The sequence below is a fragment of the Lutjanus erythropterus genome, chromosome 15, assembly GCF_056507025.1.
Source record: "Lutjanus erythropterus isolate fLutEry1 chromosome 15, fLutEry1.hap2, whole genome shotgun sequence".
NCBI lineage: Eukaryota > Metazoa > Chordata > Actinopteri > Lutjaniformes > Lutjanidae > Lutjanus > Lutjanus erythropterus.
The window spans coordinates 12114855-12141176 of record NC_139331.1 but is presented as its reverse complement, the minus strand read 5'-3'; the positions used below and the strand labels follow the sequence as shown (position 1 = coordinate 12141176).

At 39.6% G+C, this 26322-nt stretch overlaps 2 protein-coding genes and 1 non-coding gene across 7 annotated transcripts in view; 1 reads left to right on the top strand and 2 right to left on the bottom strand.

Annotated features, from left to right (window-relative positions):
- ccdc85cb (coiled-coil domain containing 85C, b) overlaps positions 1 to 6411 on the bottom strand; it is a 62478-nt gene extending 56067 nt beyond the window's left edge. For all 4 annotated transcript variants that reach the window (XM_084738151.1, XM_084738152.1, XM_084738153.1 and 1 more), the window contains exon 1: positions 5149 to 6411. In XM_084738151.1, the coding sequence (XP_084594277.1) occupies positions 5149 to 5872 (724 nt within the window). In that variant the 5' untranslated portion in view covers positions 5873 to 6411. The remainder of the gene's footprint in view (positions 1 to 5148) is intronic.
- A 1740-nt stretch (positions 6412 to 8151) lies between these two features.
- Positions 8152 to 15587, bottom strand: LOC146314110 (cholesterol 24-hydroxylase-like). 2 transcript variants are annotated; one of them, XM_084738148.1, is made up of 15 exons: positions 15360 to 15587; positions 15126 to 15203; positions 13939 to 14020; positions 13651 to 13724; positions 12145 to 12231; positions 11813 to 11951; positions 11565 to 11675; positions 11316 to 11478; positions 10209 to 10274; positions 9982 to 10054; positions 9814 to 9898; positions 9551 to 9661; positions 9251 to 9339; positions 9046 to 9112; positions 8152 to 8961 (listed from the first exon to the last, which is right to left on the bottom strand). In XM_084738148.1, the coding sequence occupies exons 1-15, from the start codon at positions 15506 to 15508 to the stop codon at positions 8812 to 8814; spliced, it is 1524 nt and encodes a 507-aa protein (XP_084594274.1). In that variant the 5' UTR covers positions 15509 to 15587; the 3' UTR covers positions 8152 to 8811. The 2 variants fall into 2 exon arrangements, with proteins under 2 accessions (XP_084594274.1, XP_084594276.1); XM_084738150.1 differs by lacking the exons at positions 15126 to 15203; positions 15360 to 15587 and adding an exon at positions 14960 to 15086.
- A 93-nt stretch (positions 15588 to 15680) lies between these two features.
- Positions 15681 to 15753, top strand: trnat-ugu (transfer RNA threonine (anticodon UGU)). Its single transcript has one exon. It is a non-coding gene; the product is annotated as a tRNA-Thr (tRNA).
- The last annotated feature ends 10569 nt before the right edge of the window (positions 15754 to 26322 follow it).

Genomic DNA, 26322 nt, shown 5'->3' with positions numbered 1-26322 from the left:
TGTTAGCTTGTAGCTGTCGGTAACTGGCACAACCAATGCTAAGCCTCGCTCTCTGCACTGACAAGTCCGCCTTTTGCTGGAGGATTATTACAAAATCTCACCTGATTTAGGTACATTTGACTCTGATTTTAGGGAAGCGCACAGACATCTTCCTTTTTGGTAGAGGCATGGGAAAACACCCATCTAGTGACGAATTTGTATAAAGTCAGTATAGACATTTTAGGTGGCATAACCACAAGAAAAACATTTTTGAGCCGAGGTGACCAAATCTTGCAACACTGCTAATAAGCTACAATGGCTTCTTCTATTTATGAGCTTTCTGCTCCCTCAAAAGTTAGCACTGTCAAGATGGCTTGACCAAAGTTGAGCCCAATGCAAAAAAAAATCCACACAGATTTACATGACTCCTGCAAGTTAATCCATTGGAACTGAAATTATTTCATCACAAAATGAGGCCATTTTATATGCAGGAGTGAGCAAGCCTTTAGGTATGAGAAAAGGTAGAGAAGGAGAGGCCACTGTAAATCTTTCAGTAATGAAGGCCCACTGTTTGAGCGTGCCGTCTCCACCAGTCAACAGAAGTCAAGCCTTATTTAACATCTCTCTGGGCCCTGGCGCACACGTGGAAAAACAAACACACACATACTGGTTTGTGTGCAAGTGAAGGATAAAGCCGCTGTGGCTGCATAAATGTAGTAGACCTAGCCTCTGTTGTTCCTGCACAGCTGGACTTAAGCCCATCTACTAAATCAATGTTTTATTTCCTGCATGTTTTATTTCAATGCATCAGTGTACATATGTCAGTCCATGCAATGACCTTACTCACATCACCAAGGGTATGACAACTTACATTGTGACAAGTGACAAGTGACTAGAACCAAATGGCATCTGTTTCTTATATACAAATAAATCAGCTTTCATGGGTTAAGACTGCAAGTCATTAAAAACAGTGGTGACATCATAGACATGGACAACTTTCTGATGCCTTTAAAGAAATATGCAGCACTCTGCACAGCATGAGCTGCTACGCTGTCCCTTCAACTGTTGTAAAAGTAGAAAAAATATGCTGACATCAGCCTGGATTGGACAATATTCTCTTTCTCTGTCCATGTCAGACAGACTATGCTCTCTGTTTAGAGTCACTTTATCTGCTGAGTTAGAAACATTGTTCCTTTAGGGCCATTTAGCAGCTAAAAGGCCAGAGGAATGTGTGAGGGTCTGTTAAAGGTCAACAAACATTATTACAGAGATGAGGATCTTTATCAGTTCATCTGGACAGTGTCGAAGCAGCACTTTGCTGTCTTGCTTGGCCAATTTGTCTTAATCTCACACAGCTATACTGAGTCTGTGCAGCACTATCAGCGAGCCTAATGCAAGCTCTCAGTGACAGCATCATATTTCAGGCGGTGTTTGACTAGAATTGGGTTGCAGACCACCAAAAGCGAATGCAGACGTTGAGAAGTCTGGAAATAGAAGTCACTATAATAGGTTATGAAACACAGTGGTACTTGGTGCAGCCCCTGCTGTTCTTTCTTTTTTTTTATTTCTTTGGAACAGAGGACAACGCTCTCCTCACTGATTGCTCACACACACCGTGTCCGAGTAAACACGCACACACACACACAGCCTGTATCCCCAAAGGGAGAGGAGTAAGGGGAGGGGGGATTGTCAGCCGTGTCAACGCACAAGAAATTCAATTAAGCAGACAGCAGGATGTCTCCAAAACCCAACCTCCTTTAAGCTCAATATGCCCTCCTACGGTCCCCCACCACTCCACCCCCAGGTTTCCCAGCCAACCCCTTACTGCCGTTCAGCCACTCCCCCAACACCATCAAGACCTATTGAGGGCCCTTTGCTGGGCCCCCCTTTCATACACTCCTCTCCCAGTGCCTTTTTTTTGCCTCTAAAAGAGAAGGACTTTGAGGCTTGCGTTTGGTAGAAGTATGCAAAAATGTAAAAATTTGACGGAAACAATATGAAATACAAGCCTCTAACTCTTAGGACACCAAGTGCATTCATCCTCCTCCTCTTCTTTTTCTTCCCATCTGTGTGTGTGTGTGTGTGTGTCTGGCAACCGGACAGATGCTGTTCATTTAGCACTTGAGCGGCAATCCTCGAGCTTGTCTCCTAAATGCCCAGGGGAGCCACTGGCATTTGGACAGCATTAAATAAAGTCACTCTGCAGACCTCACACGGCGGCCACATCTGACCTCACAACATGGTCACTCCACTCGGATTTCAGAGCAGCCAATTGAGTAAATCTGTGCTGGTGAAGAATTTTCGCCTGTAGAAGGTAGTGTCGACCTGCGGGCTATTATATTTCTCACCCAAGCAAGTTTTCTGAGATGCATTCATCACGAGGAGTGGTGAAACGCTTGTTTTTCCCGACTGCTGTCATCCAACTTGTGTAAAAGTAGATTAGGATCGATGTAGTATTGCTTTGTTGTTGTTTTAATCGATTGCGATCTTGGGTTATTTCACAACACCGTGTCAATAATAGCTCTGTTTCTTTCCACATGGAGTTGTTTGCAATTATGGAAAAGCCAGAAAGATTTGTGATGCTTAGCTTTGTTCAGGATGAGATAGCATCAACCTCATTACCAATGCATTGGTTTTAACAATGAAATAATAAACCTTCTCTCAAGTGAAGCAGGTCTTTCCCATGCTAGCTGTGTCGTGTGTTTGTGTGTGTATCCGTGCATCACTGACAATGATGAACACACTGAGCCACAGCCTCAGGGGCACACAATGTCACACACATCTAGCGAAACAGCGGCTTAGAGAGGTGCTGGGCCACTGCAGACACAATATTGATGTTACGTAATGACAGCCAAACACCGCCCAAAAATGTGTGTGTTGTTGGCATGTGAGTGTATGTGTGTTTCCGGATTAAGGGCTACCTCTGCTCTCCCTCATGCATGTTTCCATCCTTTAGCATTTGTTGTCTTCACGGGTTTTACAGTGCACAGTTCCAGGAATGTCCAATGGATAACGTGTGATCTGATTTGAAGCTGCTTGTTTTGAGTGCCTGTATGCTGCTGATATCCTGTCCTTGTGAATCAGGGTAATATTTAAAAAATATAAGGTTTCAACTGGATGAGGGATTTTTTTTTTTCCACCCATGAAACAGAATTTATTCCCCTTGCCAAACAGATCATGGTGAGTTATCAGCCCATGTGCTAGCTAAACGAGGCTTAGTGTCCTCCTGTTCCATCAGGGCATTTTCATCCCAGCTCGAAGCTTTCAGCCGTGTATTTAGGTCTTAAAACAGGGACATTGATTTCTGGTCCCATGCCATGCATTTCCAAACGGGCCTTAAGCAGACGTGAGTGCTCATCCACAACCCAAAAGACGACAATGATAATCAGTGAACGACCCTAAGAAAAAATAAAAAAATCAATTTGCTTGAGGCCCCTCTAAAAGCTATTTAGATAAGTCCTCTTCCTTGAGGACCACAAGTGCACTGACCTAAATCAGTGCAGATTCACATGATGGGGCAGTGAGGGACTGAAAAGGCCACTTAAAGATGCTGGGTGTGCATATGTGTGTGTGTTATAATCACCCCAATCAAGACTTTACAGTGAGGTTAAGCCAAGACCCCCCATGATAATCCTTCACAGCAATTTTGATCAGCATATGTTGTCAGTGCATTCACACGCACTTATTAACCACGCAGCACTTCCTGACTGTATTATCTATGAGCAACTGAACCAAGAACAGGAATAATAGGCCAGTGGCATACATATCTTTTGAGAGCTCAGCCACATAAAAATGAAAACAACTATCATTTCAAGAGGCCACAAAGGGGCAACAACTTGTGTCCCTTGTCTGGTGGTCTTTTTAAGTCTGGGGTAACTTTTGGTCATCCATCTCAGGCTGCAACTAACAATTATTTTCATTGTTGATTAACGTGTTGATTACTTTCTTTATTAATTGATTACCTGTTTTGGTCCATAAAGTGTCAGAGAGTTATGAAAATTTTTGATCAGTGTCTCCCAAATCCAAAATCCTCAAATCTCCACAAACCAAAGATATTTAGTTTACTCTCATTGGACTAAAGAAGCCTGAAAATGTCACACTTTAGGCTGTTTTCACATCAGGTACGGTTGCTTTGTACTGTACACAAGTATGCATAAACCATACTCGAAACAACCTTTTCAAGTAGACCTGGGCACTGATTAATTAACAGCGCCCAAGTATGGTACACAGCGTTCACTCTAATAATACCAACTGGTCTTTGCAGTCAAGTGCACTCGGATCAGGGCCCAAGTCCCTGATGAAAAAGCTGGAATCTGAGAACTTTGTTATTAATTCTTAAAGAGGGCTAAAGGTTTCTTTAAAGGACTAAAGAAATCCAAAAATATTAACAATTCAAGGGTGTTTTCACATTAAGTACTGTTGCTTTGTATCATACCCAAATACACATGAACCATACTGGAGACGACCTTTTCAAGTGGACATGGGAACGGGTCACTGAACCGTGCCCAAGTATAGTACAAAGTGTTCACACTAATCAAACCAACTGGACTTTGGGATCAAGTGTACTGAGATCTGGGCCCAAGTCATTGATGTGAAAGGCCCCCAAGAAGCTGGAGAATTTTGACTTGTTGTCTTAGAACTTAACTCACACTGATTATTCGATTATCAAAATCATTGGCAATTAATTTAATAGTTCACAAATAATTGATTGATTGTTGCAGCTCTACACCCACCAAGGCACATGAGAGTAACTTTGGACCTAAAAATAAGATCAAAAGGTCCGATTCACCAGTGTTTAATGGAGGAGAACAGCTTTTATTTTGGAACTTATCTCTGGCCTGATTGGTTCGACTCTTTTACCCCATTTACCCCTGGTGATCTGTGTTGGGATACGTTATTCAGATAAGGAATAATACGTGTTAATGAAAGGTGTAAATGCTGTGCAATCAGATCTCCTAAACCACATCTGGAGGTAGTATGGCTTGCATTGCGTTCAGATCTTAGGAGTAAACACAATCTGTACAGCAGTCTGGATAATGTATCCACATACAGATCACATTTTTATATCAGGTGTTAATGGGGTAATGATGTGCATCTTGTGGGGCCTGTGTTCAGTCTGCCTGCAGTTTATGACAGCCAGGTGTGTTTCCACAGGTGGTGTGTACTCACCATTAAGTCCATTGGGGATGCTCCTGTGATGGTGTGGTGCTGACAGGTCATCCATGGACCTCCTCATGGTGGGGCCCATCTTACTGTTCTCTGAACTGGGCTTGTGTATGTGGTTGTGGTTGTGATTGTGATGATCTGGGCTGCCGGCGCTACCCGTGCTGGACGTGCTACTCCCGTCCCCGACATCCCTGACGGTGCCGGTGCCACCGTTCAGGTTGGTCAGACTGGACTGACTGTCTATGGAGCTCCTGGACCCTGCTCCGTTCCTCTCCTCGTCCAGCATGAGGATGATCTCCTTCAGCTCAGAGTTCTCCCTCAACACGGTGTCCTGGTTGGCCTCCAGCTCCTTCAGCTTCATCATGTAGGTGCCCACCTCCTTCCACATGGCGCTGGCGGTGTAGCGGCCGAAGCGCTGCCACTCCCGGGACAGCTTCTTGCCCTTCTGCCGGTCGTCGTCCAAGAAGCAGCAGAGCTCCCGGAGCTCATGGTTGTCGTCCTGCAGCTTCTGGTTGATCTCCTTCAGGCTCCGGATTTCGTGCAGGTGCACCTGCAGCCTCCGGTTGATGTCTTTCATCATGTTGCCATGCTCGATCATCAAGTTCATTTTCTCGCTGTCAACCCTCCTTAACCTCCGGACCAGCTCCTCTTTGGAGCACCGCAGCAGCTCCTCGTCCGTCAGCTGGCTCAGCTCATCCTTCGCTCCCTCGGACGGATTTTTAGCCATGACTGTCTCGTCTGTGAGTCTCTGATCTTTGAAATTAACTTGAAATTAACTCTCAAAACTCATCTAACCGAGCCTCAGCTGCGGGATCGTGTTAAAAAACATTGTTCAGAGTGTGGAAGTACCGCTAAGCCCTACTCTCTTCAACAGGCCGATAATGAAAAGGAAAATATTAATATGATGCTATGGCAACCCGTGCATGAACTGAATGCCCTCACTAATCTGTTAAAGGTAAAAAAAAAAATCCTTTGTGAATCTCGCAAAAACAACTACTGGTACTCACATTCCGTCAACAACACATGATTTTAAAATCGATCACCAATGATTTTCGATCAGGTCCTGGTCCCGTCAGAACAACGACCCGTGTCCCATTGCAATGTGCGCCGTCTCCGCTGGACATCGCTCCATTCAAACGATGGTGAACAGAAAACCCAGCAAATTACAAATAATGATGTAGCTAGATCCTACAGTGAAAATACGTGTAGTCACGACACATCTAAACAGCGCACTTTTTTACCGGCGGTGCTCTCCTGAACGCGTTATTTTACCGTCAATAACGCTCCTCGGCGCGGATAAGCCTCTTTACTGAGGTGCTGTGTCGGTGGACGGACGGAGGATTCAAGCCCTTCTCAGCTTCAGCCAGCCTGCTCGGAATTAGCAGCGGACTCCCCCCTCCTCCTCCCTCCTCCTCTTGCTCCTTCTTGTCCAAACACTCCGGTTTGAAATCATTCAAGAGGATTTCGGCCAAGACGGCCAATCAAGACGTGGGAGAGGAGGAGTGGGCAGCAGGTAGATGAAAAGTGCGCTGGAGCCTCGCGAGGCTCAGGCTCGGCCCTCTTAAAGGAACAGTGAGACGCGTTCAGGGGATAAGACTGACAAAACAGACGTGTTTTTAAGTCTACATTTTTACAGATTACATTTCTATTTTCATTTAAGTTACTTATCTGTACAGACTTATACATTGCTAGCAAAATCACAAAGAGGAAATTTCTTTTGTTTTAATTTCAAACTCGCTTTGACAGTGTAAACATCTAATTTTCAGTAAAGCCCCTTTAAATGTGAATTTGACAAAAACATGAATCATTTCAAAATCAGCGACAGGGCATTAGATTATGGCCCTATTTTTTAAATAAATATTTTATTACACTAATACACATACGTATAATTGAGCATTTGAGTGGTATATGTTTTTAATATTCTTAAACTTTTACTATTTGACTTTTATTAGTAGTTTGCTTGTTTATTTTAAGGCACAAATGCTTTTGGGAGGGTCAGCATATCGAAGTAACATATATGGAAATGCTAAACAAGCAATCTTATGAAATAAAGTAGAATTTCATTATTATTGCATTAATTAAAAGTAATGAAACATACTCAGAAATGGTTGGGATTTTAAAGGCACCTTAGAAAAGGGGGTGGGTGTGGCATAGAAAAGTCTGGGGACCCCTGATATAACTAATTGGCCCAGTGCAATGGGATTCAACACTTAACAACTGTTTTACTAATGTAAATATATATACATATAGATATGAAAACAAACTCCCGAAATGAAGCTTAGATGATTGTCAACTCCTGAGAGTGTATTCACAGAGAATGGTAGTTTAACAGGTGCTTGACATTTCTTTGCAAGGTCAGAGCACCCCCCTGTGGTACACAGCCAGTAATGCACAAAATCTCAGCTGGGTAAGGACATAAAAAACACTGCACAGCAAACTGAGCATGAAATAAAATCAGATTTTTGTTATTAATTATGAGTTAAGTGCAACAGTAAAATAATGTCTGCAATGGCTGATAGTTTTCTTATGCGGTTTATTTTCATTTGTGCAAAAATTCAGCATTTTTATATTACTGTTGAAGGTACAAAAGGGTTAGTTCAAATTTAAGTGCTGATGATGATGTGACCTTCCTGATTGTTCTATATCCTCAATATTGTTAAAATCATCATTGTAACTGTATATATCATTCAAACAAACATTTCTGATACAATCAGGCTTCCAAAGGCTTTAAAAAGGACCACAGACTGCAACAAAAACAAATGAATCATTAAAAAACATGACAGAGCACTACGTTATGGTTGAGAATTAGTATTATTAAGTATTTTGCTATTATATTAATAAACATACATATGATTAAGTGTTTTGAGTAGTATATGCTATTAGTTTTATTTTACTGTTACTTAAAGATAATGTTTATTTTCAAGCGAAAAACAGTGTTTTATAATTGCTGATTGTTGTTTAACTCCCATTATAATGACATCAGCCTCTGACAACAATGTGAGTCTCCACCAGGTTGTCTACATGTATCAATGAGTCCAATGCTATTTAAGACTTTTTAATGCCACAGTTTAATTACATTTAAGGACACTTTTGCAAAAAACTAAATACCAAATGTGAAAATATAGGCAAACTCTGAGTAAATACATATAATGTCAGTTTAAAATTACACGTAAGGCAAGAATGACAATGACTACTTGAGTTAAAGAACACTTGTCCAAATAAATGAGAGTTAATTCTCAGAGAACCGTGCTTTTTAAATTTCTTTGCCAGCTCACAGTGCCCCTGTGGACACAGTAATGGAGAAAAAACGCAGCCAGGTGAGTACATAAAAAAATCACTGCACAACAAACTGAGCATGAAATAAAATAAAATCAGACTGTCGTAATTAATTATCCATTAAATTCAGAATTTTTATATTACAGTTAAAGGCAAAAAAAGTGGTTGGTTCCAAGAAGATTAAAGTGCTAATGATACTACTTTTCCCATATCCTCATTACCGTTAGGAAATAAAAAGCATTAGCACTTAATTTTTATATACTCTGTATATATCATTAAAACAAGGTTTAGAAAAATTCATATAAGTGGTAATTAAACAACTCTGCAGCATAAGAGGCTTTTGGCTGAGGCCACATGATTTCCTCTTATGTTCTGGTCCTGTGTGAGCGTTTATTTCTTGTGGTCCCTGTGTCTGACAGAGCACACCACTCCACTCTTCGGCCTGAGCGTTCCAGTGTCCTGGATGTCAAAGGTTTGTCCCGGCAAAAGGGTGAAGTCAAACCTCTGGAGCAGCTTGGCCATCACCACTTTAGCCTCCATCTGTAAGCACCCGTTGAGTTACCTCCATGCATTTTTAAGTTTTGTGTGTGTTTGTGTTGATTTTTTATGCCTGTCACCACCCACCTGAGCAAAGTTCTGTCCCAGGCATGAGCGTGGACCGAGGGCAAAGGGGTAGTAGCAGTAATAAGGCCTTGTGAAACAGATAAGAGACACCCTCACTTAATACACAGCATTTTTCTTCTTGTATCTGGGATACTCATCACTTTTCCAATGCAGTAAGACTAAAAAAATAAAACATATTAGCATGTGAAAACTGTAAGCTACTTACTTGGGAGCATCTGGGTGAAATCTGTCTGGATCAAATGTCAGAGGGTCCTTGAAGAATTTCTCCAATCTCCCACACACGTACGAGCTAAACTGAATTTCAGAATAATTTATTTATCATTTTGATAGCAGGAAATTGTTTATGCTTTGCCAGTATTAAAAAATGTCCTGCTTTGTTATGTTTTTTTGAGTTACAGGTGCCATTCCCTTTATGTATATAAAGCACACTATGCAGCATTTTTTTGGTTCTGGCAGAAACTTCCTTTTTTAGAGGTAGGAATACACCCAAAAGTGAAAGACTCACAAAACATGTGATTCCTCCAGGTATGTGGATACCGTCAATGACGATGTCCTCCAGTACATCACGAGATGTGCCGGGAGCTGTTGGGTAAATCCTCAGAGTCTCTTTCAGCACCTGGGCAGAGGTTAAAAATTAAAATGATCAATTTTTCCAATGAATGAATGAATGATGGAGTGAATATTTGAGGAAGTTGCGACATGGATTCAAAACATGCTTCACTCCTACAAAGAGTAGAAGCATTATTTTACTAACTTTATGACATGTACCTGTGAAAGATAAACCAGCTGTCCCAGGTCGTCATAACTGATGTCCTGTTTCATCCCAATGACATCATCCACCTCTTTCTTCACTCTGAGAAATAAAAACGCAGCTGAAGACACCATCGCTCAACAGCTCATTATGAAACTGCTTTGTACCGCATTATTAAGACTCACTTCTCCAGTACATCAGGATGTCTACCAAGTTCCATGATGCAAAAAGCCAGCTGATTAGCTGTTGTTTCCTGTCCTGAAATGTTACAGGAGGCGAAAGGAATCATAATATTACTTTCAAATAAAGCAAATGTGGATCAGCAACCCACAACACATATTAAAGGCATAGTTCGGATTATATAAAGGGGCTTTACAATTCACACATTCAAACACGGATAACACAGACTCACCCGCAATGAAGAATGTCACAAAATTGTCCAACATGAACTCTTCATCTTCTTCAGTCATGTTTTCCTCTGAAATACAAAGAAAATAGAACTGAACAAGTGACCTAATATTATAATCATCTTTCCATATCATTTTGTAAGAAAATAAACATGAACATCTGTGTTGGACTGAGTTTCTACATGTTTGTACAGTTTATATGTTATTATGAAATTCTCTTTCTACTGTATCTGATTGTGAACCTTGCACTTCTGCTCTGCAAATCTTTTAATATGGAAATGTTAATGATACACAAGTTGAGATGATGATGCTTGTATTTTATATGTATTTTTATATAATTTGTTACGGTATTTTGCACAGTTTAAAATGAATAATTGGTTCTTATCTAGAACCTCGAAACTATTGTTTGTAACTGCCATGACCTTGTTCTCTATGTGCACCACGTAACATGACGTATATCCTTATTAAAAGCTGTATGTCTGTTTACTTCCTGCCAACTGTACAGTAACGTTACCTGCGCCCTATTTTCCCACATTTTTGTATCTAACATGTGCAACAATTTTTGAGTATTGAGCGAGACTGCTGCAGCCACACCCTCCACTTCTGGTGATATTTTCATATCTAATGCAGTTAATTAAGCATCTATTTCAACCAACACTCAGTAAAACCAGAGTTGGTGATTGTTGCTGAGCTGTGGAAAGACGAGCCAAAACATTTTGGTGACTTGTATTTTGTTTCTGTCAATGATGATAAAATTACTGTTACGTTGGTGCAACATCAGTTGCCACATACTAGGTCACATTGTTAACGGTTAAGACGCTGAGATGATTATCAAAATGCTCAGAAAGACTATATACATAAATTAACTAAATACTATTCACAATATATACCAAGCCAACTGTGAAAAGTGAAATACTCAGCCCTAGGATGAAAAATCACTGAAGTTAGAGGCAATGGTAACACTACTGGACAGCTGATGGGAAGTAAACAGGTGTGCATCTTACGAAACAAAAATAGCTCAGTACATTGTGCAAGCAGAGAATTACAACACAAGGATGTTAAAATATTTTTCTTATCTAATCTAATCGAATCTGAACTTTAGGGATGATAACCTTTGCCAGCAGTTTTGATGATCTGCGTGAGGATGTCCTTGGGGACATCATCGCCATTTTGCATAGCAGTCTTTCTTTCATGAATCCACCGAGCTCCAGTCGTGCGCAGCAAGTGGCAGGCTTTCTTCACTTCATTGATGAATGGTCTGTTCCTTGGATTGAACTGCAAATGCAAGATTTTAGGGTCTCACACACTTTGCAACATTTTGGCCATACAAATTCCATACAGACGGACAAGCGAAAGCTTACCTCAAAGAAGGAGTCTCTGAGATAGTACACCATCCCTTTCAGGCATGTCTCAATGGCTTTAGGAAAAGGTGAACTATTCTTCAGCAGGTCTAAATCCACACCAAAAGCAACCTGAGAAAATAAACATACACACTAAGACAGTTACACCTTGATAGATGAACTGTTGTGGTGCTTTTGTTATATTCAAAAAAACTTGTTTGCTGAAGGCTACTGCAGAGGAAGCTGTAAAACAGACCATGGCACACTACCTTGGCAATAACATCCATGGTGACACAGTTGACTAGTTTGAGCATCTTGGCCTCTGTTTTGTTATCAGCGAAATCCGAAAGTTTATCCATCAGTTTCTCTGCTCTCTCATTGAAGGTGCCCATAAGCCCTCTCAAATACCTGAAAGTAATGGTAGTTTTGGACAGTGGACTAGCATTGCCAGGACATACCTGCAAAGCTCCACAGAAATTCAGTTAACTGGACAATGTCATCCAAAAAAACAGAGCAAAAGATACCCACAGTCTGGACAGAGTCAAAATAAAGGTTGAGCAGATACTCCATTATGTCTCTTTGTGATGATTAAATAACTCACAAGCTGCTGAAGGCAGGGTCCATGATCCGGCGCTGTTTATACCACAGTTCATGGTCCTGTGCTGTTACCAGGCCATTACCTAAGAACCTGGAGGAGAGACATGGATGGTTTCAAAATAGCAAAATGAGTTTAGAAATGATTTGACATAACAAAACAGTTCCTGGGACAAGGAGTGGGTGGATCAATCCCCAAATATCCACACTACCAATACTACAGCTCTTTTTGAAGAATGATTTTGGCATTAATAGGATCAATACCAAAAAAGGGATCCATTTCAGTTTCTCTTTTCAACATGCCACTGTTTAGATTTCCTCAAAGAGCAGAACTGTGTGGGCAAACAATGTTCACTGTGAATGCATCTTAGGTTGGGGACACACTTGTTTTTTAACCACGTTTGTGTTCACATAGCGTTAATTTCCAAGGACACACATAATCATCACTCCTAGTGGGCACAGCCATGATGGGTAGGGATGCATAGGGGCGCATGTGCGAGTGTGTAGTTATAAGCAAGTATATCTCTAGCATTAATGCATGTGCTCTTTGCTCCTCCACTGCTGTTGTTTGTTCTGTGCACCGCAGCACACACCCTGACCACATTAATCAGACACATAGTAGTAGCTGAATGAAACAGGGGCTTCGTCTGGAGCCACTGAACAGCTGTGAATGAAAACCTGTGTAAGGGGAATGCTGTTTGCTACAAATGAGTTCAAACGCATAAAAAACACCACAAGAAACTTTGAGCTGCAACAGCAATGAAGAGAGAAGGATGAGGGAAAAGCCTCAGCATCCAAACCCCCAACACAGAGTCTTTTCAGAGAGGCTCAGGCAAGGAATATCCAGGTATATAGTATTAAAATTAATATTTTAGTCAAATTGGATCTTCAGCATTGGTTAATGTTAAAAAACTGCAACTGATCATCAATAGCTGTTTATTACTTTAGGCAGGTCAATTATGTTCAAATCATATATTTAGCCCACTGAAACTTCTTGTCTAAATCAATTATTTTAATGGAATTGAAAAAAAAACTATACCTCCAACCTGAAATATGAAAATGGCCAAATATAATAACCTTGTAGTGTAACTGTGAAAGACATAGTATTCTTATATTCAGTTCCTTCATTTAGCCTATTGATGATGCATTCACCTCATAAATAATGACAAACTGCTCTCACCTACATTAAAGATTGGAAGCTGGTTTCAATAATAAAAAGTATAAAAATTTAATATGGAGCCCCATATTAACAAATTTTGCAGTATCATTCATCACTACCTGGCATAGTTGACTAGTGATACTAACAAGTGTGCCTAGAATACTAGAGTTGACATTACAGTGTATGAGTCTATCTTACTTGGTAATGTTAGTTCAGAAATTCAACATATTGACAGTATCACTGATTACATTTCCTCAGCTTATCATTGCTAAATTGTTCGTCAACAGTGATTGACAATGATATAGTGTCTGTGTCATTGGGGAATGTAGGTAATCTGACAGTCTGATAAACTACCTTTGACCAAACAGGTTGAAGAGCCTCTTGTATACGAATTTGTCTTTGGGGTACTTTGGGGACATCAGGATTTCCTGAAACAGAGTCATCGCAAGATTGAAAGACAACATTTTTTAATGGAAATATTATCAGGACATAAGCTTACACATTTAACCAAAAAGGACCAGAGCTGACAGTGTAAGGCCATATTCTTTTTGTATGACTGTCTGTGCCCTTTTACACTGTTTATTGTGCAACACTTATGCAACTGTTCGTTACACAAATACAATTGTAGGGTGTGGTGTTTACCTTGGTTGCCTCTGGACAGGTCACACACACCATAACAAAATGCAGAACATTTATCCTGTAGACATGCCCATGAATCTCAGACCTGTGAATGGCATCTTAATTAGAAATTTAAATTACAAATAATACATCCACAGTTCCACATGCAAATCTGCAGCCAAAGTGAAGGTGCAGTGGTGATCACTGATGTAAAGATGAATAGTCACAGAATAAATTACAACTTAAGCACATAAAAGCCGCACTAAAGAGGAACAATACACACATATTGAAACTAGTAAACTAACCTATGTATCACAGACTTAGCTACCCTAGTGAAAAATACATGTGCTAAAATTTTTGCTTATGTAAGTGTACTTGCAGTCAACATAATCATTAGCATACTTCACGTGTGTTAATTATTAGCTAACTTGAAGTTTACTATTAGGAAAAACTACTCTTGTGCTTAAATAGTATAGAATATATTTTAGTTGTGATTAAAATGGTAAAAAAATGTGAAAAGTATATTTAGTTTTACTTAGCTTTTATGTGCTGAAGTGGAACAACTTCAAGTATACATACATACATATCTACATACATGGCTTTGTATGTGCTAACATACATGCTTGATTGATGAAATTAAAGCCATAAATAAACTTGTATTGAAGCACACTTTTGTAAGCATACATTTGTTATGAAATGAAATTAGAGTACACTCTAATAAACCATATTAATAATGTTTATAAAGGACTTGAAAATGATTACACTTTGAAAGGTAAATTAACGTACCACTTTAAATATATGCAGTTTAGTATATTTTTGAAAGCATACAAATGTACAATTTGCAATACACTTACAAAAAAGTACACTTGTAAATAAACTGAAGATATCAGCATTGCAGAATTAGCTAGTATAGTTGTTTTTAGTACATTGAAGTTGAACTTATTTTGAAGCAGTTTTTATAAATATATTTGTAATAACGTTTGTGTTCCTCATTTACATTGCTATTATACGTACTATACTTTTTTTTTCTTTTTTTCTTTTTTACCTCGGCAGTTATTGCTTATAGCAGTCAATAGGGGGTGTATATGTTACTTGTTGGACCTGGTTGTAGCGTTTGTCCTGAGTTGACATTTTTCCAGTAATCGTTAAACGTTTAGCTATACTGCCTCGACTTTTCTGCCACTTAACAACGACATGTCTCTTGCGCTTACCATTCTAGAAATTTGTCGTGTATAACTTCGCCATTTTTCATTATCCTCAAAAACCTTGGCGAGTGTCCCAGGAGAAAACTGTTGAAGTGAATGAAAGTGTCAGGTTACTTAACAGTTAGCGCTAATAACAAGTTAACAATAACGTTGGTTTTCTCTGACGTTAGCTAAGTGGCGTTAGCGTTAGCATCAGCTAGCTTAACAATGACCAAGTTAAGTTAGGTTTAGTTGACCTACCTGTCTCTCGGTGGCCCAGGTATGTGGTCATATTTCATGTGAACGTGTTTAACATACAGGCAGTAGCAAAGAAACGCAATAAAAAGCAGAAGGAGCAGCACTATAAGTGCCTGAGCAGTCCAGCTCAAAATCATACTAAAAACTGCCATTTCGGCAAGTCAGGTCCCATAGACCTTAACGCTGTTGCTCAGGTTAGCCCGTACACCGTGAAGTGACGTTCAGTCAACTGCTGCAGTACAGTAATTGCGTCAACATTTCCGCAATAGCTGAGACACGTAAGCCACTTCAAAAGTGTATTTGACGCAAGACACCTGTACAACAGGCTCCATAGCTCAGTGGTTAGAGCACTGGTCTTGTAAACCAGGGGTCGCGAGTTCGATCCTCGCTGGGGCCTGTAGTGTGAATGTTTTTAGTTTTCAATAGAGACACAGCTACAATCTGCTTGTTTTTACAGCTGAAATGTCACGACATTTTGTAAAAACATGCATGCAGAATAGAGTTTTTCTCTGGGTGTCAAATTGATGCCCCTAAATATTAGTACAGTCACATCCCTTGCAAATTAAATGAACATAATACTTAAGTTTATACTAGAAAATATAATACAGACTATTAACCTATATCCAGGTAAATAGATGGGGTTTTTTTGTAGGAAATGCAGACTTAATCAGACCTTAAGTTGCAGACATGTCATCTCTGCCTGGCCACTTATAAAGGGTGAATATTACATATGTTGTAGCAAACTTCATTTTTATATTCCTATGGAAGTGTTCATATGAACAACCAGCCATGTCCACTGACCTGTGATCCATGTCATACAGACAACCCAAGGAAGGTCAACTTCAACTTAGTTCTTATCCTTTATTTTGACTTTTTTGGCTCTTTAGTCCTTGAGTTTAGTTAGGATTTCTATCATATTATTTGGAGCTGCAGCCATTAATCAATTAGTTGTCAACTGTGTAATCACCAACTATTTTGAAAATCAATTGTTTTGAGTCTATTTTTGAAGGAAAAAGATGTCCAAATTCTCAGTTATCAGCTTCTCAGATGTGAATACTGTCTGGTCTCTTTAATCCTCTGTGACAGTAAACTCTTTAGGTTGTGGACAAAACAAGACACTTGAGGGCATGACGTTGGGCTTTGGGGAACAGTGATCCACATTTTTCACCATTTTCTGACATTAAATTAAATTAACTGAGAAAATGATCAAAAGATTAATTAATAATAAAAGCCCTAATATTATTAATCCTTGTAATTCTTAAGATTATATTGAAGGGTACACCATGTCAGGTGTGTCCTACAAAAATACACACCAGCATACAAGCATTATAATGAAACACACAAAATCAAGTTAAGCTCTAACTTTACAGGTCTCTGCCAGATCCCTGAAAACAGAGCTATTATTTTTTCTTAATGAAGCAGAAATGGGCCTGTGGCATGCACCCACTGCACCTCGTCAGCTTAAGTTCTTGATAAACATGACGCAGAGGTGAGTTAGAGACTTTCCACGACTTTAAAACTTTAAAAAGAGTTCATCCCTCACCAATCAGTCGACAGGGGAATTCCTCCATGACTGAAAATACGACCAATATTACTAATCGGAGCGTACAACTACGTAGGTAGATGCGCTTCACACACCAGCTCCTGCCTGATTTCACTTCAGAAACTCTTCTTTGGTTTATACAATTGCACTCATCTCCAAGAGCAGTGGGATAACAGGGTAATTGTTTGAGTCAACACAGTTTCACATAGGTTTAATAAAGAGATGCATACAGAAGTGATAGGTTAAGTGATGCAGATGGACATTGTGAATCAAATGAGCACTTATGTTTGCTTGTGTAAATGCATTGTCTCATCATAAAACACATTCTGCGGTGCTAAAAGGGGCTAAACGGATGTGATAAAGTAAGCGCAAAAGGTCCAGAATCTCATTTAGAGACAGCAGTGTTGTTTCTTTTATCTAATGTTCATCAAGAACAGCCATAAATTGAATGCATCCAATAAATTACCCCTTTATCCCTCATGCATTGCCCTGTATAGCATCCTAATTGTCGGAGGAAATATGGTGAAATGACTAATTATAGCAGTGCAATTCTTCTCAGTGATCAAACACTGCTGTTATTTTAACCGATAAATCCAAAAAAGCTCAACATATCCTCTTCTCCAACTCATACATTCATCTACTTAACATTCTTTAGGCTGAAACGAAGCTGGAAGCGATGAACAGCGTGCTAATCTGAGCTCCATCTCAACCCATGGGTGGTGATATACACACACTATAGGATTATTTTTACATGGTAAACCAAGCTGTTAATAGTGTTGCAGTGTACGGGGGGTGGAATTAGCAACATGAAAAGGAGAGGGAATGCAAATTACACTCCACTGATTCTGTGTTAAAATGCACGTAGTGTATTTTTCAGGCCACTTAACCAGGCAGCGAAACAGGAACTGAAAGTAAAATTAGATTCTGTATGACAAACCAAAATGTTTTTGTTCATAGTGATGTATATTGTGATTTCATCCGTATTTAATTCTACAGATCAACTGATGACAAATTTAAGAGAAAACATTTAGCTGATTAATCAATTATTCGATGGACAGAAACTTGATCTGGATCCATTTTCATAGTTGATCAATTTTATGCAAAAATGCACTGATTCCATCTTCTGAAATAGTTTTCTTTGTTTTCCATGACTGTAAATGAACTCTATTTGGGTTTTGAACCGTTGATCAGGAGATTTTAAACTATACAGGATTTTCCCAAAGAATAATAACTCAAAGTGTTTGCATTTGCCTGCATTTGAAAAGATCCCGCTCTCTGCCTGTACCTTCTTGTTTCCTCATTATTTTTCTGTGCTTGGGACTTTTTACCAACCCAAAGTGCTGATCGTTGATATCCAGAGAATGAGACTCAACAGTTAGCTATGTTTCAGGTGTATTTATTTATATATTTATTTATATAGATGTATTTTAGACATGGAAGTATGTGGGCAGTGATGATTGGCCTACTGTGTTTGAAACTTACATATCAATTTTCATATGTAAAGTGGGCATGATTTAGCCTTTATTATACCTTTAATATTTTATGTAATGATTGACTGATTAATCAATTAAATGTGAATGTGATCGGCGATTTATCAATAATGAAAACAGCGGCAGCCAGAAGTGGAACCAGGTCATTGTTCTGCAAGTCACAAGTAAGTCTCATGTCTCAAAACAAGTCCCAGGTAAAGACAGGCAAATACCAAGTCAAGTCAAAGTCCTAAACTTTGAGTTTCAAGTTCTTAACAAGTCATAACGTGCATCTCAGTCTGTAATTTTTGATGCACAAATTTTGCATGCTTCAATTCTACTTTTGTGAACAGAATTAACTTTAGTATCATTTTTCCAACTGGAACACAGTAACGTAACATTAATTCTTTATGGTTCTTTCACACTGGTGGAAACATTACTGAAAATCTGTACTCAAGTGCAAGTACTGGTATTAGAAAAATACTTGAGTAAAGTACAAACTACTTGTCTTAAAAACTACTCAGAGTATTAGTTACTTTGGTCCCACCATTTCATGGTAAATAGGTGGTAATTAACATTACATTTGCGGTTAATTTCAAAGAAAGTTCAAATATATGAAATAGTAATTACTACTTACTTTCCAAAAAATGACACTTACAAATTATCACATACTTACCATGAAATTTCCAGGTAATTTGTGGGTAAATTCAGAGAAATTTCAAATATGTCACTTAGTAACTGCCAGCCACTACATGAAAACGATACATGCTAATTATCACATAGTTAACCATGTAATTTAGGGGTAATTTGTAGTTCATTTCTAAGAAATTTCAAATATATTACTTGGTAATTACCACCTACCACCTGGAAATTGAAGCATTACCTTACTTTTTAACTGCTGATGTTTAATACATTATCAGTAGAGGACATTCTTTTGTCATTTTTATCTAATTTTAAGTTTTAGTTTCCCCATTTATCAAATGATTCCACCAGACAAAACAGTGTTGAATGAGTTGCGATGAGGTGCCATTTCTGGACTACAGATTAAATAGTCATTAGTTTTTTGTCCATACGTCCTGGTTTTCATTGGCCTGTTTGCAATCAGATCACCTTGACTGCAACAATGCAGATGAAAGGTTTGAATAATAATTCAATTTGTACTCAGGGCTCAATTATGATTTTGAAAGTAACTAAGTAGATGATGTGATGTAATAAATACTTAACTACAAGTAAAAGTACAGACTTGAAAATCTACTCATAAAAGTAGAAGTATCCACAATTACAGTAACTTGAGTATTTGTTATTAGTTACTTCTACCCTGTTCATTCCTGCAATTTGATTGGATACTCTTGAAGTGGTTCAAACAAAGTGGATTTGGGAAATTAAGTGTCAATTTGCTGAGAATAAGCAGCTTTAAAGTTGGCTGATCCAGGAAATGAAGGGAAATTAATAAATTAATGTCATGTTTTTTAAATAACATACTTTTTCATCTTTGGGCGTGTAGGAAGGTATCAAGTATTTTCAAGTCAAAGTGAAGTCATGGGTGTTGAAGTCTAAGTGGAGTTGCAGGTCTGTTTTGATTGAAGTCATGTAATTAATAGTTAATAATTCTGATTTGAGTCTAAGCCATTAGATTTGAGTCCACACCTCTTGTTGCAGTCCTATCACAGATGTGTAGAAGGCTAAGATGAGCTTTTTAAGTGCTTAACTTTAAATGCAACTTTCTGAAAAACTTTTTGCAAATGTAAGTAAATACCTTCTGTCAAATTTGTCTAATAAATGTGAGTGTGAGTGGTTGTCTGTCTATGTGTCAGCCCTGCGATGAACTGGTGACTTGTCCAGGGTGAACCCCGCCTCTCGCCCAATGTCAGCTGGGATAGGCTCCAGCAGCCCGTGACCCTTATGGAATAAGCGGTTACAGAAAATTAATGAATGAATGAAATTTGTCTAATATGATGTAATGTTATTCTGAATAAGATTATGAATAAAGCTTTTATTTTTGAGAGCACTGCTGACATTTCAGGCAGCTCAGGCAAAATAGTTGGAGGTGAAGTCCACATTAAGGCTTGTGTACTTACTCCTGGTGACCAGCAGGGGGTGCTCTTTGGTAGTTTCCTAAAACGTTAAGTGCTTTCCCATCTCTGTTTTTTCTTTTGAGAACATGACCCGCTGATCCACTCAAATGAGACAGATTTTCAGTGTCAAATTGTTCCTGTGTATTGCACATTGAAATGAGAATGCTGACCATTTTTGTTCTTATCATTCCTGGAAGACAATATCTCTGATCTTATGTCTGAATATTTTGATCTAAGGCATCCAAGAATTCTCATCTCACCTAAAGTACCATTTTCCTCCTACTGGTTTGTTTCGATCCATCTACTTCTACCACTACGGCCACTTCATACCTGTACATATTGTTCGCAATAGCCTTCAAGCTTGTCTGCATTCTTATCTTAAAAAGAACGAGCAATCATATTTTTGGTCAAGGGTCTTGGCTCTGTGTAAACGCTGGAGGCTAGGGGCTGTTTGATGTTGTTATGGCTGGCTGGCTGCCGCCTCAGTACTACTGGATCTGCAGGCCCCTCTCATGTCCAAAGGTATTGTGTTGGCTGCTCTTTTGATTATATTATCAACTGAGAAAGAGAGAGGGAGAAAATTAAGACTCCCACTGGACACGAGTAAACAAACAAAAGTTTGTAGAGTCTGGTTCATCCCAAGAATGTCAGTTATTCAGACTTCTCTGAGGATATTGATGTCCAGTGTTGGGATTATCGAGCTGAATATTGTTCTTGCTTGATAAAACAATTTGCCTGTACTCTGTCTGCAAGATTGAAGAGCATGAAACATTTTAAAGAGGGAGGAACATTTTGATCCTAGACAAAGTAATGTCATTATTCTTCTACATGTACAGTAACAGTCCCTGAGTGTAAGACAATAATGTACACAGTCATAGTCTTTATACATTTTTAGCCAGTCCACAGACATTCATGGTCCCCAGAGGATGAATCTGACCAACTCTGGTGATCTCATAACCTAATCTCCCATACCACTGTGATGTTGTCATTTGTGGTTTTGAGTGAATTGATTGAAATTTGTTACAGACATTCATGTTCCATTTAGAATGAAGGGCATTATCAGGTAAAAATTTCAATTTGTCCAGTGCTTTGGTACCCTGGCATCTTCAGAAAAACTGGCAAATCCAAATAAGTTGGTTCATTTTTGATTTCCAAGGGACGTTAATGGGTGCAGACCAAAATGCCTCCAAACGCAATTGGATGGACCTACAATCAATTAGAGCAATGACACAACAGCCAATAAGGTCGCGGTCCTCTGTACTGTCTTCATCGTATAGAAATTAGGTCAACAGTTGTGATTGGCCCTGACGGGCTCCAGGACAGGTGGAAATTTGTCTGAACAGTACAGGGGCCAGAGGTATCTGCCAGTGCAAATGACTGGCTCCCACACTAGTATTTTGGTTTATGACATAGAAAACTAAAAACATTCCCTTCAGTGTCAGTTGTGCTTTGCGTTTTCTAATGAGCAGCTCTTAGCATGCTGACACACTAAAAGCACCACTGTGCCTAAATAGTGCTAGTCCCTCCCCTGCTGAAAGGCTCATCTGTCTTTACTCCGCGTTAATTTTGTCCATGTTGCTGCACGTTTTCTTAAGCGAGACACGACCACAGGACATAAGAAAGACATTTTCAAAATCAGAAAATATTGGAAATGTAATTTGTTGTCAGTTACTTAGGAATAGAATTGTCCATCCACATGTCCACTGCAAGGTGTTTAATTGCCACCAGACTGGCACCATCTACAATGCTACACTGCCTCCACTTTTGCCTCTTTCTCATAAGGTACATTATTATAACCTCCTCCAGCATCACCATGTTTGTTCTCACAAACTTCTGGCTCTTCATCTTTGGGAAACATTTGACTCTGAGCAAATATATCAGCATAAATGAGCCTTAACAAACGTCTGTCAGGTTAGGAATGTCAACTTGTAGAAAGCTACTGCTTGCATGATAGTTAGAACTTTGTGTGTGTAGCATCAATGCTAGCACTGTCAGTGATGAATGTTAAAGTGAGATGGTAACGCCACCACAGAAACAATGCTGTATAGTTAACGAGAAAATTAGGTTACAGGAAAAACAGATCAACTCTTACTTCACTGGACCTTGGAGGACAAATAAAGTGATCTGTCTTACCTGCAAACATTTGAATTTGGTGCTCAAAGAATTTTAACACCATGACGAGACCAATCACCAATCCTACAACAAGTTCATGGGTTTTCATATGTGGTCTCAATCACATGCTGGCTCCCTAAATTGACATTCAGTCATCAAAACTTTGACAACCTCTGCTGTACGCTTGTACTCTTGCTTTTTCTTCACAAGTTCAACCTACACCAGACCTGAATAAAAAGGATTGCAAAAACACATTTTTGTGTTATTCATGCTCTATAACCCTTGCATTTCTGCCTCTTATGAATGGAGGCTCCATTTTGAGATTAGTCCTGTTGATCATCTCAGAACAAGGCTTTCCTCTGTCAAGCTGGTCAAGGAATGGGATAAAGTCAAACTCCAGATAATCCATAAGATCCTAAGATCCACTGGTATTCTTATAAGTCATGTAGGTAGAGCAGCTCAAGTATGTTCGCTAGCATTAATGCAGTATGGCGGCTGCTGTTCATGACTTCAATGAACCCTTGTCAGTTTCTGTGTGAGTGTATGTTTGTTTGCGTGGGGTTACCCTCAGCACAAGTGATCTACAGAAGGGGGAGGAGGGGGGCCTGTAACGGGAGCGGCAAAGAGACTTGAAGGGCCATGCTGTTTGCAGGTCGACCAGCCGCAGTACACCCAGAGGAAATCTCATGTTCCTGCCAGCCTACAAAAGTAAACAGTTCTGCAACCACCAAGCGCTGGCACCAGGCCTGGGCCACCAGCGCTATAACTAAAGGAATGAATCACATCACACACATTCATTGGCTGAAATGTAGGTGCATGGCAAAACGTACATTCAGAATTTTAGATGGTGACGCATTCTTTTCACATTTTGCATCTGAAATACTGATTTTGGCCAGCTTGAACTTCTGTAATAACCACATCGTACTCCCTCAGTGACATGACACACATGCCCTTCATAAGCTGTGAAGTGTATTCACCCGTTTTTTTTAAACACATCCGCCCTGGAACTCTTGCTCCATTCAATATTTTAGATAACATCTTTTAGCCACAGAGTTTTGAAACCTCCCCTCTCTTTTATGTTCTCTTCTCCGCTCTCTTCTGTTTTCCCTCTCACTGCTTTCTCCTCCATCTACACATCTGCGGTTATTTATCTGTTATTCTGCGGCAGCAATGTGGTCAACATGTGTCTGGCTCCCCTCCATGCACCACTCATCTGTAGTCAACTTAGGAATCACTGAAGGACCATAGTAGACCTACCAAGCTCCTTATCGTCCGTTCCACAGCATACACTCACCATGCGGACAGATTGATGGATTCTAAGCATCTCCTTGGTTATACACATGAACATCAGTACATCCTCTGCTAATTGTGTCCCACTTTTGACCTAATGTTCTATTGTAAATGCACAACCAGGCTTTTTTCCCCTCTATTTTCTCTTGGGTCAATGAGAGCAGCAAGTGGAGGATAGACATCATGACCTGCAGGAATTAAAGTATCTAAGAGGAGTATTTGGATTGCCTAAGCCTATGGCTTTGCATTACCCTGACCTTTGAACTTTTAATCTCAATGTTATTTAATCCTCTGGAAAGAGTATAGCCTCAGACAACATGATGGGAGGAATAGATCAACCTAGAAACCACAGTGGAGATAGATGACAGCGATGGTGGCTGTTAGTTAAGGCATGCAGCGGCTTAAGAGGTTAAATTTGTGTATTTGCAGGGCTATTTTGTCTGAGTGGTTGAGTGGAACCTTCTGCATGATTTTGATATCCAGCTCGTCTTTTCTGGGACCTGAATTTACAAGAATTTCTAGCCAACGCTGCCGTCCCTCTTGCTCATGCTTTGACTTGTAACTTTGGGCCCCAAACCACAACTAAAAATCCTATTTGTGAATGATGTGTCACTCTTGTGGATGCCCACAACACATTTGTAAATCCTGAAGCATGCACAGTTTAAAAAGGCTGTGGTTGTTTGTTTAGAAGTCTGACAGAAAATGTTTGTACGACTTTTGACTTTTAGTCGTGAACTCTGCTTTTAAAGAAAACCGATGTTAGATTGAGAACACACAGACGATAAAACAGATTAAGCTGAGGAAATGTTTGATGCTGCTGGTTCAAACTGCACCTGCTGACAAGCTGCTCACACGTGCTAGCAAGCAAACTCATGCGGAATACCTAATTGACTCCTGTCATCGCTGTGTTCAGGATCTGTTGGATGTGGAAAGGGTCTAAATGAATAATTAGAGTCACGTGCTGCACATTACTTCTCATCAAGGTAGACACTAACACTCAAAACCACAAATGGAATTTACGGATCATTAAACAATTTAGCAGGGATAGACGCTAACATTTTTAAGGACTGGCCCACAGGCCACCAAGCCCCTACATTTGGCAGCTAAAATACATTTTTGGTAACCTGACACACCAGATGTTGTGTTTCCTGAAGGCATTGTTTCCAATTAAATACAAGGTAGGCTTTTCAGCTAGTAAAGGAAACTGTTGCCACACTCTTCTGTGCAATGTGTCCTTTTTGTGTCCAATTCTAGCCACTTAAATGCTTGTCTCCATTCACTCCTATATTTCTGGGGCCATTTTTGGTGACAAAGTCCGGCTTTTATCTGTTGAAAAAAAAAAAAAAATCTGGTTCTTCTGTACAGATCAGATTAGCAGTTTGAGCAGGATCAGTAAATCCATACTTGTGTAGCCCCAACATATCAGTACCTAGCCAGTGATGAGTACTGTTTTCTTTTGTAGATACTGAAGTAAAAGGCACAAAGGCATTAGGGTGCTCGTGTCAGCATGTTGGTGAAGGGCCACAGTATGGGGATGAAACTCGGGCAGCCGCAGAGTTATAGAGGAGACACACCAAATTCATTGCCAAATGTCAAGACAACGGATTCAATTCATTTTCTATGGAGAGGAGCACAGTGCATGATGGGTACAGACCATTTGGTATATCCAAATTTGCATAATCACAACTAGACCCCTATTTTATGCAAATGAGGTCCATCCAAAGCAACACAGACTAACAAAAGTCTGATTAAACTGTCAAACAAGGCAGTGCTGATCAAATATACGACATAAGAGATGCTGTTGCCCATTTGTTGCCTAAAATGTTTTCAGAAATATACTTTACTGTACCCTTAACTTAAAAAACGATAAAGTTTGTGATGCAGCTGGCATGTTTATGTGAGCCAAAAATCAAGCACAACCCAAATCATAGTAAGTCTGTCCAATCAGCTTCAGTGTTTATATGGTAAACTTGGAGGGAAGAATGAGTAAATAGGGAATCAACATGTGACGCAGCCTGCACACTGCACTGCCCACTGACTGGAGTGTGGGGTGGTCTGTTACATCAAGATCCACCATCACCGGATTTGGTGTGTTTTCACCATAACTTTTTGTGGCCACGGGTCATCGGGCCATGGTTTGATTGAGTATTACAACGTCCACCAGGTCAGCTGCATGGACATGACACTCACCACCTGACCTGACTTTGATTGCCTGATTTTGTATTTAAAGTTTGTCAAAGTGGCAAAGGAATTCAACATTTTGAGTAATAACATTATTTGCATTCTTAATGAGAGTGAAATAGGAAAATTGATACTATTCTCATATTCTCTGCTTAAAGCGCCCCACAAAAAATACTTTTGAAAAACTCAACAGCAACGTCTCTTTCCAGGAATCATGATCTGGTTACTCAAGATAATCCAAAGACCTTGCTGTGAGGATTTCACATAGAAACTTTTCTTTCTACTGAATGACACCA

Coding starts and splice junctions, on each gene's coding strand:
- LOC146314110 (XM_084738148.1), bottom strand. CDS start 15,508: ATGGCAGTTTTTAGTATGATTTTGAGCTGGACTGCTCAGGCACTTATA. Junction 11,479..11,564: donor TCAGAGACTCCTTCTTTGAG/GTAAGCTTTCGC, acceptor TTGCATTTGCAG/TTCAATCCAAGGAACAGACC. Junction 10,055..10,208: donor TGTGACATTCTTCATTGCGG/GTGAGTCTGTGT, acceptor GTAACATTTCAG/GACAGGAAACAACAGCTAAT.